This window comes from Capra hircus, chromosome 17 (assembly GCF_001704415.2).
Source record: "Capra hircus breed San Clemente chromosome 17, ASM170441v1, whole genome shotgun sequence".
NCBI classification, from domain to species: domain Eukaryota; kingdom Metazoa; phylum Chordata; class Mammalia; order Artiodactyla; family Bovidae; genus Capra; species Capra hircus.
In genome coordinates this window covers 58,226,285-58,247,707 of record NC_030824.1, presented here as the reverse complement: position 1 = coordinate 58,247,707, position 21,423 = coordinate 58,226,285, and the positions used below count along the sequence as shown (strand labels likewise).

Genomic DNA, 21,423 nt, shown 5'->3' with positions numbered 1-21,423 from the left:
TATAATATGCTGTCTAAGTTGGTCATAACTTTTCTTCCAAAGAGCAAGCCTCTTTTAATTTCATGGCTGCAGTCACCATCTGCAGTGATTTTGGACCCCAAGAAAATAAAGTCTCTCACTGTTTCCATTGTTTCCCCATCTATTTGCCATGAAGTGATGGGACTGAATGCCATGATCTCAGTTTTTTGAATGTTGAGTTTTAAGCCAGCTTTTTCACTCTCCTCTTTCACTTTCATCAAGAGGCTCTTTAGTTCCTCTTCATGTTCTGCCGTAAGGGTGGTGTCATCTGCATATCTGAGGTTATTGATATTTCTCCCAGCAATCTTGATTCCAGCTTGTGCTTTATCCAGCCTGGTATTTCATATGATGTACTCTGCACAAAAGTTAAATAAGCAGAGTGACAATATACAGCCTTGACACACTCCTTTCCCAATATAAGGATATATTCACTTGTAATACCCAGTGCAATGGCTGGTGTCAGTAACTGCTTAATAAATGCCAATCATCATCTCTGTAAGAAGATCAACCATCAGTTCAGTTCAGTTCAGTTCAGTCGCTCAGTCGTGTCCGAATCTTCGTGACCCCATGAATCTCAGTATGCCAGGCCTCCCTGTCCATCACCAACTCCCGGAGTTCACTCAGACTCACATCCATCGAGTCCATGATGCCATCCAGCCATCTCATCCTCTGTCGTCCCCTTCTCCTCCTGCCCCCAATCCCTCCCAGCATCAGAGTCTTTTCCAGTGAGTCAACTCTTCGCATGAGGTGGCCAAAGTACTGGAGTTTCAGCTTTAGCATCATTCCTTCCAAAGAAATCCCAGGGCTGATCTCCTTCAGAATGGACTGGTTGGATCTCCTTGCAGTCCAAGGGACTCTCAAGAGTCTTCTCCAACACCACAGTTCAAAAGCATCAATTCTTTGGTGCTCAGCTTTCTTCACAGTCCAGCTCTCACATCCATACATGACTACTGGAAAAACCATAGCCTTGACTAGACGGACCTTGGTTGGCAAAGTAATGTCTCTGCTTTTGAATATGCTATCTAGGTTGGTCATAACTTTTCTTCCAAGGAGTAAGCGTCTTTTAATTTCATGGCTGCAGTCACCATCTGCAGTGATTTTGGAGCCCCCCAAAATAAAGTCTGACACTGTTTCTACTGTTTCCCCATCTATTTCCCATGAAGTGATGGGAGCGGATGCCATGATCTTTGTTTTCTGAATGTTGAGGTTTAAGCCAACTTTTTCGCTCTCCTCTTTTACTTTCATCAAGAGGCTTTTTAGCTCCTCTTCACTTTCTGCCATAAGGGTGGTGTCATCTGCATATCTGAGGTTATTGATATTTCTCCCAAGTTACCCACTCCAGTATTTTGCCTGGACTGTAGTCCATGGGGTTGCAAAGAGTTGGACATGACTGAGTAACTTTCACTTTTAAAATTACTTATAAAAATGAAGATCAACCTTCAGACCTGAATTTCTCATCACCTGCTGCATATCTCTTTGCTAAGTTATTGTAATCACCTAGTTCAAGGATATACTTAATTTACTTATCAAGGGTTAGTACAGGTGACTTTCACTTTCTTCTTTTTGTTGGACTTTTAAAGTCTTGAGTAAATAAGAATTTAAAGTCACCTGTACTAACCCTCGCTTCCCTGACAACTCAGTTGGTAAAGAATCCACTTGCAATGTAGGAGGCCCTGGTTCGATTCCTGGGTCGGGAAGATCCCCTGGAGAAGGGATAGGCTACCCACTCCAGTGTTCCTGGGCTTCCCTGGTGGTGCAGCTGGTAAAGAATCCACCTGCAATGTGGAAGACCTGGGTTTGATCCCTGGATTGGTAAGATCTCCTGGAGAAGGGAAAGGCTACCCACTCCAGTATTTTGGCCTGGACTATAGTCCACGGGGTTGCAAAGAGTCGGACATGACTGAGTAACTTTCACTTTCAAAATTACTTATAAAAATGATCTAACTTTAAAAAGTCAAATAATTGCTTAAATCACATTCATCGGCAGGTAACAAAAATCTAAATCAAAGTACATGAAGCAGAAGAGGGGATTCTCCACAGATTCTGGTGTGTCCCCGGAGAGCCAAGAAGAGGACTGTGGCAGCACTTGAGAAATCCTAGACCTGGAAACCCAGATTCCCTGAGAACCCTGTTTCTCTCATTTCTCATCTCCAGCTCAGATAGCACAAGAGATGGCAGCAGGCCACTCCGCTAAGATTTACCATAGCTTCAGCCAGGCACTTTCCTACTTCCAGTCCCTGAACAGGACCCCACCTGGACCATGTGATAGTAACCAGAAGGAATATCACGTTATACTGTATGGAAAACCCCACAATAACCCTGTGGGTCGGAGGCTGGTCTTAGAAATTGGTAGACAGATGCTGGTGTGTTTCAAACACCAGGTAGCTATCATACAGACTTTTACTCTGACTGTTCTCTTGCCTCAAAATGCTTCCAGCCTTCTGGGTTCAACCTTAGACACAACTTTTTCTATAAAACCTTCGTTGATCCACTTAGCCAAGTCTGAACTCTTTTTTTAAAATTTTCTTTGTGCTTCCCTGTGCTTTTCATTTTGCCTTATTTTATAGTAAGTTTACGTCGCAAAATGACAAGAGTCAGAATATAATAAAACAAACTCTAGATTTTAAAATCAGACCGGAATGAAACTAGATTTTTAAAATCTGTGCCACCTAGCTAGGACTGATGCTGAAGCTGAAGCTCCAATACTTTGACCGCTTGATGCAAAGAATCAATTCATTGGAAAAGATCCTGATGTTGGAAAAGATTGAGGGCAGGAGGAGAAGGGGGTGACAGAGGATAAGATGACTGTGCGGCATCATCGACATAGGACATGAGTTTGAGCAAACTCCAGGAGACAGTGAAGGATAGAGAAGGCTGGCGTGCTGCAGTCCATGGGGTCACAGAGTCAGACACAACTTAGCAACTGAACAACAACAACGATACCTAGCTAGGTGACTTTGGACAAGTTATTTCACATCTGAACTAGTTTCTTCATTTATTTATTTATTTTTTAAAGTTAAGGAGTCAAGGACACAGTAAATCACATGTTCTTGTGAGGATGGAAGACATTGTGTGGGAACTCTAGACACAGAACCTGGCTCAGCAGATACTCATGAACTGCTAGTTTTTTCTCTTCCCATTTCCCTTGCTGGGCTCTTAAGTCCTTAAATTCAGAATTTTCCACTGTCCTTATTAAATGGCTTAATGGTAAGTAGGTCTTCATCAAATGTTTGTTGAACTGAATTCCTTTCAGATTGTCTTCTGAGCCAGATTTAACCAGTAGTACTAATACTCATGAGAGGTTGACTAAATCACCCCAATAACCCTGTGAGATAAGACTTTATTGCCTCTATTTTTACAGATGAGAAAACAAGGGCAGAGAAGTTCAGAATTTGCTGGAAGTCCAATCTGTGAAGTAGTGGGGTGAGGCAGTGGCTCCAGGATCCTCCACTTCTAATCATCCCAGCTAGTGGTTTCTTAGGGGCAGAAAACACGGCTACCATGAAACGCTTCACATTAGTTATTTTTTGTTTGAACTAGTTTACATTTTTTTCTAGTAATCCACACAAATGGTTCCTTGACTTTTTTATTCCTTTAATGAAACACTTCCAGGAGACTTAAAAGCCTCCATGGCTGATGACATAGGCTTTCTCAGGTGGCAGGAGTGGCAAAGACACATGGGTTCGGTCCCTGGGTCAGGAGGACCCCTTGGAGGAAGAAATGGCAACCCAGTCCAGGAGTCTTGCCTGGAGAATCCCAGGGACAAAGAGTAGCCTGGTGGGCGACAGTCCATAGGATCACAAAGAATTGGACACTACTGAAATGACTCAGCACACACATGGCTGATGAAAATAGTCCCAGGATTTTTCCAAAACTACGAATATTCGCAGTTGAGCATGAAGGGCTGATAGAGGCTCCATACTGCCAACTCCTAGGGCCCTGGAACACCTGGGAGTTTCACCTGGTAGATTTCCAAGCTGGCTGCTTGTGTAGTGACGCACTTGCAAAACTGTCCCAATACACAGCCCCAGGAACATAGGAAAGTGAAAAATAGCTGTCCACTAAGAACAAGGTGAGAAACCCTGACCTGAGCGCTTTATTCTTAGACGATGTCCACTTACACTTCATTGCTGAAGCCTGATAGCTTTGTTCATTTTTCATTTCTTAATTATGTACTTGGCTGTCAGGTCTTAGTTGCATCATGCAGGATCTCTCCTTGCAGCGTATACAGTCTCTAGTGGTGGCTTGCAGGCTTCGTTGCTCCATGGCATATAGGATCTTAGCTCCCCAACCAAGGAAGATCTTAGCTCCCCAAACAAGGATCGAACCCACGTCCCCTGCATTGCAAGGTGGATTCTTAGCCAGTGGACCACCAGAGAAGTTTCTCTTTATTATAGCTCACTCGTCACCATGGGCTTCCCAAGTGGCGCTAGTGGTAAAGAGCCCGCCTGCCAGTGCAGAAGATGTAAGAGACGCGGGTTCAATCCCTGGGTCGGGAAGATCCCCTGGAGGAGGGAACCCACTCCCATATTCTTGTCTGGAGAATCCATGGACAGAGGAGCCTGGCGGGCTATGGTCCATAGGGTCGCAAAGAGTCAGACATTGCTGAAGGGACTTAGCACAAATGCCTACCAATCACCATCGGGTATCCAGATCACCTGGGCCAGTAATGACTTAGTAGGTAAGGGGGGAAACAGAGTACGGAGAGGATCCAAGCAAACACTGACCACATACTTGCATGGCAACTGTTTGCAAGGTACATTCACACGTATTTTTCTTCCAAAAGATCCTCTCCTCACCTTTGCGGCAAGGACACAACATTATCTCCATTTTACAGATAAGGGCACGGAGGTTCACAGCAACGAAACAACCCAGCAAAGCACGTATCAATGTGTGTTATGACGGAGGTCTGCCATCTGACTCTCTACATTTACACCATGATGTGTTTGGAGACAGCAAGATGCAGAGGAAATTTCTGCTTGGTCATAGTTTGGAGAGTAAATGAGGCTGATAAATACCCCGGGGGAAGAGGTATAAAATTGTACAGGAGAAGCAGTGGGATCTGTTTGGCCAGGGAAGAACCTGAGTCTCCCCAAATTTGTGTCCTTCACAGCTCAATGTTGGGAGTGGGGTGGGGCTGAGAAAGAGAACGGGATCAGCCCAGTCCCCAGGAGATGGCAGAGGCGATCATTCTGTCCAGTTGCAATTTCAGTTTTCCTTCCTCCTCCAGTGTCCCACACATCCTTTCATAGTCACCTTTGCATCCTCATCTGAAATTTAGTAATAGGGACTTCTGGTTGACTGAGAAGTACCCACAAATAACAGCTGCTGCTGAAATTCCTCACATAAAAGAATGTCGTACATTTAGATCCGGAATTCCAAGTTGAGCAAGTCTGTTTTTCTCTTCACATTTAAAGTTCCTTTATATCCTTTCTTTTCTGATTTACAGTGACTCTGCTCTTTTTGGGCTTCCCAAGTGAGTGAAAAAGTTGGCTTAAAGCTCAACATTCAGAAAACGAAGATCTTGGTATCTGGTCCCATCACTCCATGGGAAATAGATGGAGAAACAGTGGAAACAGTGTCAGACTTTCTTTTTTGGGGCTCCAAAATCACTGCAAATGGTGATTGCAGCCATGAAATTAAAAGACGCTTACTCCTTGGAAGAAAAGTGATGACCAACCTAGATAGCATATTCAAAAGCAGAGACATTACTTTGCCGACTAAGGTCCGTCTAGTCAAGGCTATGGTTTTTCCAGTAGTCCTGTATGGATGTGAGAGTTGGACTGTGAAAAAGGCTGAGCGCCGAAGAATTGATGCGTTTGAACTGTGGTGTTGGCAAAGCAAGGAGATACAACCAGTCCATTCTAAAGGAGATCAACCCAGGGATTTCTTTGGAAGGAATGATGCTAAAGCTGAAACTCCAGTACTCTGGCCACCTCATGCGAAGAGTTGACTCATTGGAGAAGACTTTGATGCTGGGAGGGATTGGGGACAGGAGGAGAAGGGGACAACCGAGGATGAGATGGCTGGATGGCATCACTGACTCAATGGACGCGACTCTGAGTGAACTCTGGGAGTTTTTGATGGACAGGGAGGCCTGGTGTGCTGCGATTCATGGGGTCGCAAAGAGTCGGACACGACTGAGTGACTGAACTGAACTGAACTGAAGTGGCGCAATGGTTAAGATTCTGCCTGACAACGCAGGAGACCCGGGAGCCTGGGGTTCCATTCCTGGGTTGGGAAGATCCCCTGAAGGAGGAGATGCCAACCCACTCCAGTGTTCTCGCCTGGAGGATCCCATGGATGGAGGAGCCTGGCGGGATCCTCTGTAGTCCCTGGGGTCGCAGAGAGTCAGACCTGATTTAGTGACTGAGCAGACACGCACTGCTCTTTTCATGATTAAGTCTCCCTGCCTCTGCAATTTCGTTTTTCAGTCATTTAGTTATGTTTGGCAAAGAATATTTGAGAAAAATCTCTCAAGAGAGCAGTGAATTTTATGAATCCTAACATCTTACGTGTGAAGAAAGGAAACAACAAACTTTTAATCAAAGTAAGCAATAATGACATGTTTATTTAAAATTTCCAGTAGAGAAAACCCACTAGTTTTGGAATAAAAGTACTCAATGTATGAGAGCATAAGTGAATATAAAAGATTAGCAGAAGAAAAATAAAACCAAACATAGTACAAAAAAATTTTTTTTAAAGTTTGAAATTGGTTTAAACAGAGATGTTCTTTAAATCCTCCAAATATTTAACAGAGTTACTAGGTTTGGCAAATAATTCACTTGAAAATTAAAGCCTATTTCTGTACTGTAAACTCCATAAAAACTCCTTATTAAATTCAAGCAACTCCATTCAACTGTGGTACTGAAATACACAGGCAGTCAATTTCAGAACAGAAGGAATTATTCGTTTGCTCTCACAGTTACATGAATTAACCAGCTGCATAACTTTTTATTTTTGGAGAGGATGAGATAGAAGATGCAAAAAAAAAAAAAGGATAAAATCTCTAAAAAATTGAAACACAGCAAAATTCAGACATTAGTTTGTTTCTTTAAAGCAACAAACTGAATGTTTACAGTATATTCTACATTTGTCCTTTCCCTCTCCCCCCGCCCCCTTCAATACTCCTAAACCCACTAGTCTAATCAATTCTTAACTTTCAAATATTCTGTACATATATATTTAGCGAAGAGCGTATGTCTAACATTATTCTGACAGCATTATGGTCAGCATACAATTTTAGAAAGATTACTATGTATATCACCAAGATTAACCTTTACTTAAAAAAACAAACAAAAACCTTTACTAAACGAATAGTTTTAAAATATTATGAAAACCCACGAAGAGAAGACTCCACGCAGGCTCTAAACCTGATAAAAACACACGTCAGAAAGACTATTAATGCTTAACTTCTGCCAAACGATGACCTTAAAGTGCCAAACACAAAAGACTCTCTTAGGATCGTTTTTCCAATAGGTGATTTGTCCCTGGCTTGGCCTTCTCTCCTTTAACTATACACAAAGTCCTGCTAAAAAGTATGCATTTTAGTTGATTTTACAATCCAATGTTACAATGTAAACGAAACAGGTTCTGGATATCAACAGTATGTTACCCCGGTTTTTCAATTTCTGAATCCGACAGTTGGTCACAGAGGTCAAGTATTGTCAAGGCTCCTTTGTCAGTTCAGATGGTTGTCTGACTCATCCATCCTTCAAGTACATGCAAGGCTCAATAGTGTTCCAGAGGCAGAAGCCTGAGGCGTTTAAGACACAGATGAAATAGGGTTATGAGGTGAGCCCATCTGGGTAAGGACTTTATCCAGCCACTGGAGGGGGCCGTGCAGATGGATCTCGATCCAGCAGGGGGTGCTGGTAACATCCTGGCGGTGGTATTCTGCTCCCCAGCCCTGGAAACAAGAGTGGGAGTCATTTAACCTGCTTGACTCAGGGGTTCAACTTACGGAGTAAAAACAGCTCACACAACCAGACACTCCCATTAAAGATACGGTTCTCTTCACAACACAAATGTGTATGCATGATTTGGCAGACAATTTCATAGCTCCCCAAAGACCATATGTGGATTCCAGATTAAGAAGTACTGGTCTTAGGGGACCTCCCTGGTGGTCCAGTGGGTAACACTCCGTATTTCCACTGCAGGGGGCTTGGGCTGGATCTCTGGCTGGGGAACTTATGATCCCGCATGTTATGCAGTATGGCCCCCAAAAATAAATAAATAAGTAAAGAGAATAAGTCTCAGGGAATGAAAATTTTAAACTACATTATTAAGTGTCCGACTCTTTGTGATCCCAAGGATTGCAGTCCGCCAGGCACTTCTGTCCATGGAATTCTCCAGGTAAGAATACTGGAGCGGATTGCCATTCCCTTCTCCAGGGAATCTTTCCAAGCAGGGGACTGACCCCATGGCTCTTGTACTGCAGACAGATTCTCTATGGTCTGAGCCACCACAGAAGCCCAAACTACATTATAAGGCTGTTGTAATAGCCACTTTGTAACTTTCATTTTCACTGTCCATTATGTTACCCATACTATGATGACAGGTATTGTTAAAATCTTATCTTATCATCAAGAAAATAAGAAAAAAAGGTATGTAAGACAAACTGACATTCTGTTTCTCCCTATTCAGCCACTGACAGTTCCCTTGCTAACGCAGAGCTCCTGACCTTTTGATCTCTAAGCAAATCTGGAAGGAGCACGTAAGTATCCAAAAATCTATTAGGAACACCTAACCAGTGACTTGGATCATTTGTAAAAGAGGGTAGCTTGCCAGAGACCTTCAGGATTACTGAATTAGGACATGACAGTTGACAGAAGAAGTCCCTATGAAAAAGAGAAAAATAATTTTGCTATTGCAAACATCAAATCCTTACAGGTGTGGTGGATGAAGGCATATGAGATACTGATAAACCCTTGTTTCCTGAGAGATGTCAGAGAAGGCTGGGTTCTCTTGATCTATCTCAGGAATTTCAAGTAATGTATCTGAATATCAGAACTTTCAGAAGAAACTTGAAATATATGAACCGCACAGGTATAAACATCAACGCATCTGTAAATGTATCAACATGCTGCTAACTTTAATGGAAAGGTTTGTTTAAGTGCATGTTTCTGCACTAGACAGTAAGTTCTTTGAAGGTAGAGACCAGATCTCAGTTAATTTTTTTTTTGCCTCAAACATCTAGCAGAGTGATTGGCACAAAGCAGAAGATGCTTGTTGAGATGCTTGTTGAGCCAAAATGACTTAGAATTTTCACATATGGGGAGTCTACTGTGCAAATAATTTATAAAATACATGTTTAAAGTCCAAAATTGATCATTTTCACTAAGTAGTACAAAATCAGCTATTAATATTATTAAAATGTTTTCCATCCTTTCTCTAAGATGCTGAGGGAAGAGTATGTAGTGCTTATGCTAATAAAGAACAAGGCTGTACAGTGATGACATTTTTTGTGGCTCATGTAGTAAGTAGCTGCCCTTTATCATGTCAGCAAGAGGTTAAAATGTTTAACTCTCCAAATCTAGCTTCTCAGCCTTGTCCTTTATAGCTTGTATAACCCTTCATTCCAGTACTTATCAATTTATATTATAATTAAACATAGGCTGAGCCATCAGAATCTTGAAGCTAGAGACTTTAGGTGTTTTATCATCTTTGTATTGCTATTTTGGAATGGTGCTAAAAAATGTTTGCTGAATGAATGAAATGCTAATCTATTTTTAATGCCTATCTTTGATTATAAACACTTTTTATTAGTGTAAAGGTGGTTTTCACTTATGTAAAAGTAAATAATTAAAAACCTGTAAAAGTAAAATCATTAAAATTGATTGGGTAATCAATAAGAGATAAGTTTGAGAAGAAAGCCAATTGGAGCATTACAGTCATAAATTCTCCTAGAGTGGTCCTTTGATAATAATAAGGGACCCCAGTTCCCTAACTACAGCCACCCATTTTAAAGATAATGACCAAGGGGATCAGGAAGGAATCTCTGGGCCTTAATCACATGACAGAATAAGAACATGGATCTTCATGTTTTATTTATTATATTTCCTCCCTATCAATAAAAACAATAACCACAAACAATGCTGGCAAGTCACCGTCCTAATTTTAAAATTCACTTTAGTCAAAATGCTAAGTCAAAAATTAGGGACTTCCCTGGTGGTCCTTGATGATGGGAAAGACTGAAGGCAGGAGGAGAAGGGGATGACAGAGGATGAGATGGCTAGATGGCATCACCGACTCAATGGACGTGAGTTTAAGCAAACTCTGGGACACAAGAGGACAGGGAAGCCTGGCAAGGTGCAGCCCAAGGGGTTGAAAAGTGTTGGACACAACTTAGTGACTGAAGAACTACAACTGGTGGTCCAGTGGCTAAGACTTCGCCCTCCAACGCAGGGGCTATGGGTTTGATCCCCAGTCAGGGAGCCAAGATCCCACATGCCTCGTGACCCAAAAAACCAAATGATAAAACAGAAGCAATACAGTAACAAATTCAATAAAGATGTTAAAAATGGTTCAATAAAAAAAAAATCTTTATAAAAATAAAGTTAAAAAAACTAAATCGTGCACATTAATAATGGCTGAGAAAGCTCTTTGTGGTCTCACAGGTATACAGCATATAGGAAAACCTCTCTAAAAGGTAGAAAACCTCCTTTAATACTTAAAAGGTACCAGACTCGGCTGTAAGAAACTGCTGAATTGTGTTTCAAGAAAACAAACACTAAGACAACACAGTGAAAACTCTCCTAACATGACTCAGAGAAGTAGGGAAAAAATGATTTTCAGCGAAAGTTATCTTTGATGTAAAGGATGATTAACAGAGTAAGGTTCCACAATTATCCTCTGTAATAAATTCATCACAGAACAGGTCTACCAACAAGTTCAGTGAGTTTCTGAGGAGAGGACATGAAAGGTGATTGCCTCGCCCAAATATATAATTAGTTTTGCTACTCAGGGTAACAGAGGGGGAAAATCTACGTTTGAGAATTCAGAGACAAGTCAGCCACAATAAGCTGTTGCTGGTGGTGGTTTAGTCGCCAAGTCGTGTCTGACTCTCTCCGTGGACTGAAGCCTGCCAGGCTCCTCTGTCCGTGGGATTTTCCAGGCAAGAACACTGGGGTGGGTTGCCATTTCCCTCTCCGGGGTTTCTTCCTGACCCAGGGACCGAACCTACGTCTCCTATGTTGCAGGTGGATTCTTTACCACTGAGCCACTTACGGACTTATAAATTTAATCGGATATTTGAACTTTTTTTAATACTCTGATGGCATCTTAAAATTTTTACTTCTCACTGGCAGAAGAAGAGGCAGCAAAGAGGTCACTCCTAGTGAACAATGTCTGTAACCTTGACCCTCCTCAAACCTAACAGCACAATCTTAGTGCTGAGGCAAGGGCCTTATTAAACTCTTGAATTATAACAAAATCACAAGCTTTGCTGGAACCACTAAAAAAAAAATCCTGGACCAATCAAAAATAAATCCTAGTGTGGCAAACCTTTACTTTCAAAAAATGCTTTGACTCTACACACAAAAAAAATCCCTTGCTTACTGTTGAAACAAAAGTACCAAGTGTTTATCATCATAAAAATATTAACAAATCTAGAATTTAAAAAAAGAGGGGTGTGTTTACAGGATTGGTCTCATAAGACAACCGTGCACTTAGAGTATATATGTTATATATATAACGTATTCTAATAATATTACAATAGATAAAATAGCACTATTCAAATAAGGAAAAGTTTTTAAAAACCTGCTATTATTAACATTGAACACAAACACTCTTACATTCCAATGATATTTTCCCAATAGCTGACCTCTTATTAAAGGTTAAAATGGCTAGATAATAAGCTGGTGTCACATATATCAAGAGGATACAGATTTACATATAATGCCGAAGTGCATTAAGCCCTGACCAGAGGAACCAGAACCACTTACCTTCACAAAGCTCATGCGGATAGTGCACATTTTTGTGAGCTCATAGACCGTCTCGAAGCCGTGGTTCACAGACTGTGCCAGTAACTGAGCAAACTCTTGGTTATTGAAAATTTTCAAACTACACCCACTCGGGATCTTGCAAACAGTAGTGGGATGAAATCCGTGATGGTAGTTGCAGTTCCGACTTTGCACAAAAATACTACTGTCACTGAGGCATTCGGCATACACCTCACCTCCGACATAATACAGATGGACTCCTGCAGGAAGGCAAGCGTACAGTGTGGTTATTACTGCTTTTCACAGCTGACGAGCATCGCGGTAGCTTCAGAATGTAAATTTACACGGTTATTAAACATTCCCTAAGTCTTGCACAACTGATAAAATCTTAGTTAACAATATCAGTTAATACAAAGCCCATATGTCAACATGCATGTCTAGACAATTTCTAGAAAATATTTAATAACACGGCAAAGTGTGTTAACTTAAAAATCAGTTAACAGAGGATAGCAATTTCATTTTGAAAAGCATTTAATGCCCTATTTGGCCATGGATTGAGAGCACAGTCTCACTTTAAAAATATAGCATAAGAAAGCTGGATTTGATTATGGGATCCTACTGATATTCATCACATATGCTCTCTCGTATTTATTTTGCAGCTAAGCTGTTCAAAAAATTTTAGGGTAAGGAAAGGGAGGATCAAGAGGACTAAAAGAACCAGAAAACCACAGGTGGAGGAAGTATTGCTGAGAGCGGAAAGAAGGAAAGGTCCAGGGGAAAAAGCCCAGAAAAAATTCAGTGTAGAATATGATCTCGCTGAATTATTATCTGCTCCAAACTTCTTCCGGTGAGATCTTGAATGCCAGGACTGTAGGAAATTGACCTTATCCAATCCTTAAAAAAAAAAAAAGAAAGAAAGGGGAAAAAAAACCCCACTCTGACAAAGCCCGGTATCATTACAGGCCACCCAGCAAACAGAGTCACATCCCATGCGGCTTTCAACAATGGACCCTGCAGGTAACTCTGGCAAGGCTTAGTCAGTGCTAGAACTATTGTCTCATCCAAAATACTGTGTGCTGTGTTTATAAGTATACACAATGGCTAAGATTCCTGTAACAATTAAACCGCCGCTGGAGCAGAAGCCCATTTTTCTGTCTGATATAGAGAAAACAATTTGAGGGTGTGTGTGTTTGTTTTTTTTACTTTTTCCTGATTATAAAAACGAGGAATTTTCATTTTAGAAAATTTAGAAAGTAAAGCAAAAAATAATGAAGCAGAACATATGATCACTCCTTTAGTGGCCCAGAGGTAATAACTATGAATACACATAATTTTGGGTCTTGGGTATCACCAAACTTTCTTTGCAAACATTTAACACATTTCCATGACTGAATGAATACAATAATTTATTTAAAGGATTCTCCCATTACTGGACCATTTTGTCAATGCTAATTTTCTGTTATGATAACAATGCCATGATCAATGTTGGCACATAATTCTTGATAATATCCTTAAGAGAGACTCCTGAAAGTTAAGTCATTGGATCGAAGGCTTTTGATTCACTTTGCCAGAGTGCTCGTAATCAATTTACATGTCTCCAGCAGTAGATGTCTCATTTCACCCATGCCAGTACTGAGTCTGAGTTTAAAACACAACAAAATTCCCCTAATTTATAGCTGGAAAATAATATTGTTTTAATTTGCACGTGAGTCTCAATATGTGCTCCTCTGCTTCCTCACCATCTGTGTTTCTCTTGTGGATTTACCATTCATATTTCTTACCTATTTATCGCACTGGAGTTCCCGTATTTTAATATTTTTTATGAGCTACACATATAGGAAAGATATAAATAATTTATTTCCTATTTGTTCACCTGCTAGTCCTTTGTCTTTTGATTTTGTTCATGCTACTGTTTTTCTTTAACCCACAGAAGTTTGAAATCTCTAAGTAGACAAATCTCTTGCAAACTTTTTTGTTGCTTTTTACGCTTAGAAAATCTCTGCTTCTCTGATCAGTTTATTTTCTTCAAACTTTTCAATAGCTTGCCATAAAATAATTCAACTCATTAATCTACCTGCATTTGTGGAATGAGGTCAGGATTTGAACTGTTAGCCTCCCTTAAAGCTAACTTTGTTATTACAGGACCATTGAAACAGTCTACCAATTTGTTTTATTTAACACACATTAAACTTTTATATATAGTACAGTCTGAATTTATTTTATTCTACTGCTTTGTCTATACATTGATTTAACTGTAGCTTCATAATCTTTTATTAACCCCCACTTCAAGATTCTTTTCTTTACTCCTTCATTGAAAAATTTAGCTATTTTCACTAATTTATACCCAGGGATCCAACCCAAGTCTCTCAAATTGCAGGCAGATTTTTTACCATCTGAGTCACCAGGGAAGCCCCTTTAATGCATACTTCCAGGTAATATGCAGGATATACATCTTCCAACTTTCAAAAAACATCACACTGTGATTCTGACATGGATTGTTTTAAACTATGAATTAAATTAGGAAAAATTAGAATATCCTTATAATGCTCTCACCATATTAAGTCTTCTCTTTAAGGAACATCGACTGCCATTTATCTGTTCAAATTTTCTTTCTCTCTCGGTTAAATCTGGTTTTCTTTATATAATTCTCATATATCACTGGTTCAGGTTACTTATGCATTCTGTTGCTACTGAGAATGTGATCTTTTTTCTCTCCATTGTATTTTTCTAACTGGTTATTGCCAGATTAAAGAAAACTGACATACAATTTCTAAAAATAGATTCTTTAGTAGTTTCTAGGTAAACAATCCTATCATTTTACTAGACACAATCATTGTAAGTAATTTTGAATGAGTAAAAACGGAAAGACACTCATAAGTTTCCGGTATGAGTGAAAATTAATAAAAATTTCCTGGAAAGTAATTTGGCAAAATACATCAAGAATTTTTTGCCTTCTAATTTCACTTCAAGAGCTGATCCCCAAAATGTTATCAATCAATTAATCATATCATCTACAAATAATGATAATTTTGGCTTATTTCCATTATTTATAAATCTTCATTTGAGCACTTCTAGTCAAGGCATCTGGAACAATTTTAGCAGCATTCCCAGATCCATGTTTTCTTCCTAATTGTCATTAGCAATGTTCCAGAGTACAATGGCTTTTTACTATTGTGCAGTAACGGTCAACTTTAGAACATAATGAAAAATATGTTCCTCTGTCCCAAATGTATGCAAAACTGTGTTTATAGATAGTTTCAGGGGTTTACAGACCACAGGAAGATATCTATATGCTATGAACCTAAGTTCTGGCATTCTATCATTAAATGTGTAGTTTAGATTTATTTTTTTGCCTTAACCATACTAAGGAACGATCTATCAATTCCTGCTTTATGAGGAGTTATTTTTGTTTCCAGGATTAAATGTTCAACTGCATCTCCAAAGTCTTTTAAAGATCTATTAAATAACCTTTTAATTTGGTTTAAATTTCACAAGAGGCCATTTTAAAAGTTTTTACCCTGGAAATAATTTCAAACTTATAGACACAGAACAAACAACAAAGAAAAACAGAACAAAGAACACCCATATAACCATTATCCAGATTCATCTGTTGTGACAATTTACTCCATATGTTCCCCATGGGTATCGCCCTCCATCTATTCTTCCACACACAACCTCATACACACACACACGTGCATATATTCTGACACAGGACTCTCAGATGGATAGATGGCTCTCTCTCTGTTGATCTATAAATATAAAAGATATATATAATTTCTTCTTGAACCATTTCACAATGGCCCTTTACCCCTAAACACTTAAGTGTGTATTTCCTAAAATCAGGAGTTTTCTCTTACAGGCCACAGTACAGTTAGCAACGCCAGTGCACTTAACATTGATACACTATGTCTATCCTTTCTACCACTCATATTCTAACTTTGTCTGCTACCCCCAATAATAATCTTTGTAGTATTTTTTTCCCTGTCTGGTACAGGATCATGTCCACGGTCAGATTACTACAGAGCTGTGGTATCTCATTAGCCTCTTTTAATTTGGAATATTTTCACATTTTTGTCTTTTGACATTGATATTTTGGAAGAATACAGTCCCTCCTCACCCTTTTTAATAGAACGTTCCTCATCTGTGGTTTGTCTGAAGGTACCCTGTGATTAGATTCAGATTTGCATTCTCAACTGGGATTCTCTGTAGGTGATGTTACCTCCTCATCAAGGTACCACAGCTGCAGACATATGATAGCCGCCTGTCTCTCACTGGTGGTGGTAATTCTGATAGCCTAGTCAAGTTGTTCTCCAGCTTCTCCAGGATACAATAACTGATTTTTACTCTCCCTTGTAATAGGCAGTCTGTGAGGAGACACTTAAAAATCATACAAATACCCTGATTCTCATTAAAAAAATTTCTCTATATTAGCATCCATTGACGATTCTTGCCTGATGCGTTGCAAAATGGAAACTTTCCACCAACTCACACTATATATAGCCATCAGCCTTCGCCATTCATTTACTTATCTATTATTCGTATGGACTTACGAATTACTATTGTTCTCCAGTGGTTTAAAACTCATCACTGTATTTTATTATTTCAGCGTTTCAATTATCCAAGCTGACAGTGGAAATCACTCCAAGTTGGCTCCTGTGACATGCCTCCATCGTGCGTACATATTTCTTTACTTTCAGCCATAACAAAACATTCTACGCTCATCTTGTGCCCACCTATTCCAGCCTTGAAGTCAGCCCTTTCTCCAAAGTCTGGGTTCCTCTCTAGCAGCATGGTGTCAGGAAATGATGATCTGATCACTGTATGTGCTTAGTGCTGCTGGGTATCGTTGCCTCTTGACCCTTTCAGCATATGAATCAAAAACTATATGCATACAGATCAAACCCAATAGATGAATCAGAAACTATATGCACACAGAAACACATCTATTGGATTGGTCCAAAAGTTCATTCGGCTTTTTCTATAACATGGAAAAAAATCCAAACTTTTTGGCCAACCCAATACATAAGCCTTCATTCACACACATATACAGGAGACCACAAACATGTTATGCACACACACATATACACACTACTAAAATCATAACTTCACACTAAAACTTTCACAGGGTTTATTTTTTACCCTCCCCCACACCTATATGCTTCTTATATCACAGTGAAAACCCAGGTTCCCCACAACATCCACACATTCAGTCATTTGCTTAATTTTATAATATGAATACATCTTAAAGTTTCGTAACTGTTTCCTTCATTCTGCCACTAAATAATCAAGACTACTCTAAAGAGTTCAGGATATGTTTGTTGGCACTCTACCTTACCTGGTCCAGGCCAAGGATATGCAAATACTATGTTAGTCGCTCAGTTGTGTCTGACTCTCTGCGACCCCATGGACTGCAACTCACCAGACTCTTTTGTCCATGGGATTTCCCAGGCAAGAATACTGGAGAAGGCTGTCATTTCCTACTCCAGGGGATCTTCCCAACCCTGGGATTGAACCCAGGTCTCTTGCATTACTACTATATTCATAAGTTATTTTGAAGTTTTTTTTCCCAGTAAGTTAATGTATTCCACTTAAAATACATTAGCGTTTACCTGTTTGCGTTTGCTTTTAGTTTTAGGTTGCAAAGAATTTTTAACAGCTATTTCGTTCTGCAGCAAAACGTATGATAGATTAGTATCCCCAAATAGCACATCACAATTTCAACTAATTAAATAACAATTATGAGTCAGTAGACCACAAAAATCACTGACTGGGAAATGAAGAACTTCCTGACGACACAAATTGAAACAGTATTTACAAACTGGAGCTGCTGCTGCTGCTTAGTCTCGTCAGTTGTGTCCGACTCTGTGCGACCCCATAGACGGCAGCCCAACAGGCTCCTCTGTCCCTGGGATTCTGCAGCAGGTGTTTATTATCTGGCGTTGGCTCCAGGAAAGACTGCCGGTCAGTTCTGGGGGAAGGAGAACACGACAGACAGACGTTCAAGAGAAGCTCCAGCGAAGGCTCACCTTTTCCGATATGCCGCCTCGTGTTTTCGATGGTGGAATTCCGGTTAACGTTGGAGAGCAGCCCGAGGCAGAAGCGGTTCTTGTTGTTGGAAGGATCGGTGAAACCATCCACCAACACGCTCGTGGAGGAGGCATGGAACGCTTCGCCCACGCGATTGTTGAGCTCATAGTAGACAATAGAGCACCAGTGTTTCGGCTCCTCATAAGCAACCGCCTGAACATCTGCAAGAAAGGAAAGCTTAGAGTCAACCACGGGGAGTGCCCCGGGCGTTCGAAAACTGAAACTGTGGCGTAAAGTTGGCTCAGGGTCGTGGAATGAAGATGTGACATGCCACCGCTATTATCAGGTACAGAGTTTACCTCTGATCTCAGAAGCAGCGGCTCCTTGCTAAGCGGGGCATTCACCTTCCGTTGGAAGACAGTTTTCTCTGATGGCTATCGGATCAACAAGACAACTGCTAAGCACACCAGCAGTATGTGCTGGACACTCCCAGGACACTGCTGGCTCTATAATTTGCCAAAATGGAAATGACCCCACCACTGACCCTGGCTCACCATCTAAAGAAAGGCAACAAGTGGCAAGTGAAAAAAACAAGTGGGGAGAGAACAATAGAGGACAGGAAATATGCCAAAGGTGCTGGCACAAAAAAGGAATGACTCTGGACAATGTCTCAGTACACCAATGCTTTTCCAAAGCAATGAAAAATCAGTTTCTAATTATTGATAAGAAGTTACTTGACTTCATGTTGCCAGTAACTCTCACAGTTACAGCCTTGCTCCAGTCCTCAAACTCAGGAAGAAATCCTGCCAGCTGGCCATTCTTCCTGGATGAATCATATCTCTCTCACCCAGATTTCATGCTAACTTCCTTATATTTGCTTTAAGTCATGCAGAGCAGGTGTGTTTTGTCTCTCCATTCCCAGAATGGGCCAACAATGGAAATTACCCAACTTTACTGACAGGATGCAGCTTGTTAAGCCAAATCTCTTAAGACTAACAAATCTCCAAACAGAACATGCTTCTAAACATTTGCAACTAAAAGGTTCTAAAGATAAGTTCCTTCTGCAGTAAAACCTCTTATATCACTGCTTTAGAGATTCCAGGAATATAAACCATATATTTCCACTGTGCCAATATGTAATGATCTGAGGTTTTATGAAGCCTGGAGTATACAATCGTTAAAAAAAAAAAAGAAAATCCATGTTGGAAGCATGAACTCTGTTAAAGGAGAATGACCTCTGTGTTCTGAACATCAACCTTCATGAATATTAAAATGCCCCTTACTTTAGAATACGGTAAAGAAATTAAGAAAAACAATCATTAAAAGAATCCATCCATACATTAGCTGCTTTATACATTTAAGCAGGTGAGTTGAAAACAAATACCATCTTCCATGATTGCTAAGTGTCATCCCATGTCAATCAGCTATTATGTCAATCAGCAAGGTTCTTTCAGATTTATAGGTACCAAATCTTAAAGAAGGCTGCAACGTCATTAAGAGAAGGCTTTAATCAGCTACCGGGATAATTCAAAGTACTATTCATCTAGCTTGGAGACTGACAAATTTTTTCTGTAAAAGGCCAGTAAGGTCTTAGAGGCCACACAGTCTCTATGGCCACTATTCAACTGTGCCCTAGCTGTGCAAAAACATCCACAGATAATATGTAATGAATAAACATGGCCACGTCCCAATAAAGCTTTATTTATAAAAATAGGCAGCAGGCTGACGTGGCCTGTGGGCTGCAGTGTGCTGACCCCTTGCTCCAGGAAAACCACCAAGGTTCAACAAAGCCAACAGTCCTTAGAAAAACATTAACTGTAAACTTACTAATGGGGAAGCAATTTCTAGCCATTTAAAGGAAAAATCTGAAAGCCAATTAAAAGTCTGTTTTCTGAAATCAGACATTCTGGGCTTAACAACCATGGCCGCAAGTCCACATGCTCGTAACCGTTTCAGGCTGTGCCCGTTCTCTTCTGTTCCCCAAATACACATTCCTAAGGTGTGTGAGACAGGAGTTATTTTCTCCAACCAGAATCTTTGTCAGCTCATAATTATATGTTTGAGAAGATGCTTCACAGATTATCAAAATCCAGAGTCAGTAAAAAAATAAAACACATAGCCAATAAAAAAGATATAAGAAATGTTTCCACCTTAAAAAGGTATGACTTCCAATTTATTGCACTGCACATTGAAGGAAAGATCTCTGAGTTCTTCATCAACTTTGAAAAACTTAAAAAAATATCTGCGACTTCTGACAAAGTCTGAGGTTATTTCCAGCCCTTTACTTTAAAAAGTGCTAATTCTCACTGGTCATAGCAAACACCCTCTTCCAACAACACAAGAGAAGACTCTACACATGGACATCACCAGATGGTCAACACCAAAATCAGATTGATTATATTCTTTGCAGCCAAAGATGGAGAAGCTCCATACAGCCAGCAAAAACAAGACTGGGAGCTGACTGTGGCTCAGATCATGAACTCCTTATTACCAAATTCAGATGTAAATTGAAGAAAGTAGGGAAAACTGCTAGACCATTCAGGTATGACCTAAATCAAATTCCTTACGATTAGTGAGAAATAGATTTAAGGGCCTAGATCTGATAGACAGAGTGCCTGATGAATTATGGACGGAGGTTTGTGACATTGTACAGGAGACAGGGATCAAGACCATCCTCATGGAAAAGAAATGCAAAAAAAGCAAAATGGCTGTCTGGGGAGGCCTTACAAATAGCTGTGAAGAGAAGAGAGGCGAAAAGTAAAGGAGAAAAGGAAAGATATAAGCATCTGAATGCAGAGTTCCAAAGAATAGCAAAAAGAGATAAGAAAGCCTTTTTCAGCAATCAATGCAAAGAAATAGAGGAAAACAACAGAATGGGAAAGACTAGAGATCTCTTCAAGAAAATTAGAGATATCAAGGGAACATTTCAAGCAAAGATGGGCTCGATAAAGGACAGAAATGGTATGGACCTAACAGAAGCAGAAGATATTAAGAAGAGGTGGCAAGAATACACAGAAGAACTGTACAAAAAAGATCTTCACGACCCAGATAATCATGATGGTGTGATCACTCACCTAGAGCCAGACATCCTGCAATGGGAAATCAAGTGGCCCTTAGAAAGTATCACTACGAACAAAGCTAGTGGAAGTGATGGAATTCCAGTTGAGCTCTTTCAAATCCTGAAAGATGATGCTGTGAAAGTGCTGCACTCAATATGCCAGCAAATTTGGAAAACTCAGCAGTGGCCACAAGACTGGAAAAGGTCAGTTTTCATTCCAATCCCAAAGGAAGGCAATGCCAAAGAATGCTCAAACTACTGCACAATTGCACTCATCTCACATGCTAGTAAAGTAATGCTCAAAATTCTCCAAGCCAGGCTTCAACAATATGTGAACCGTGAACTTCCTGATGTTCAAGTCGGTTTTAGAAAAGGCAG

At 40.2% G+C, this 21,423-nt stretch overlaps 1 protein-coding gene across 4 annotated transcripts in view; it reads right to left on the bottom strand.

Moving 5' to 3' along the window:
* Positions 6,558 to 21,423, bottom strand: part of SMAD1 (SMAD family member 1) — an 82,159-nt gene continuing 67,293 nt past the window's right edge. For 3 of the 4 annotated variants that reach the window (XM_018061576.1, XM_018061578.1, XM_018061575.1), the window contains exons 5-7: positions 17,987 to 18,208; positions 11,964 to 12,220; positions 6,558 to 7,927 (exon numbers count right to left, since the gene is read on the bottom strand). In XM_018061576.1, the coding sequence (XP_017917065.1) occupies positions 7,784 to 7,927; positions 11,964 to 12,220; positions 17,987 to 18,208 (623 nt within the window). In that variant the 3' untranslated portion in view covers positions 6,558 to 7,783. The remainder of the gene's footprint in view (positions 7,928 to 11,963; positions 12,221 to 17,986; positions 18,209 to 21,423) is intronic. The other variant, XM_018061574.1, reaches the window with a different exon arrangement.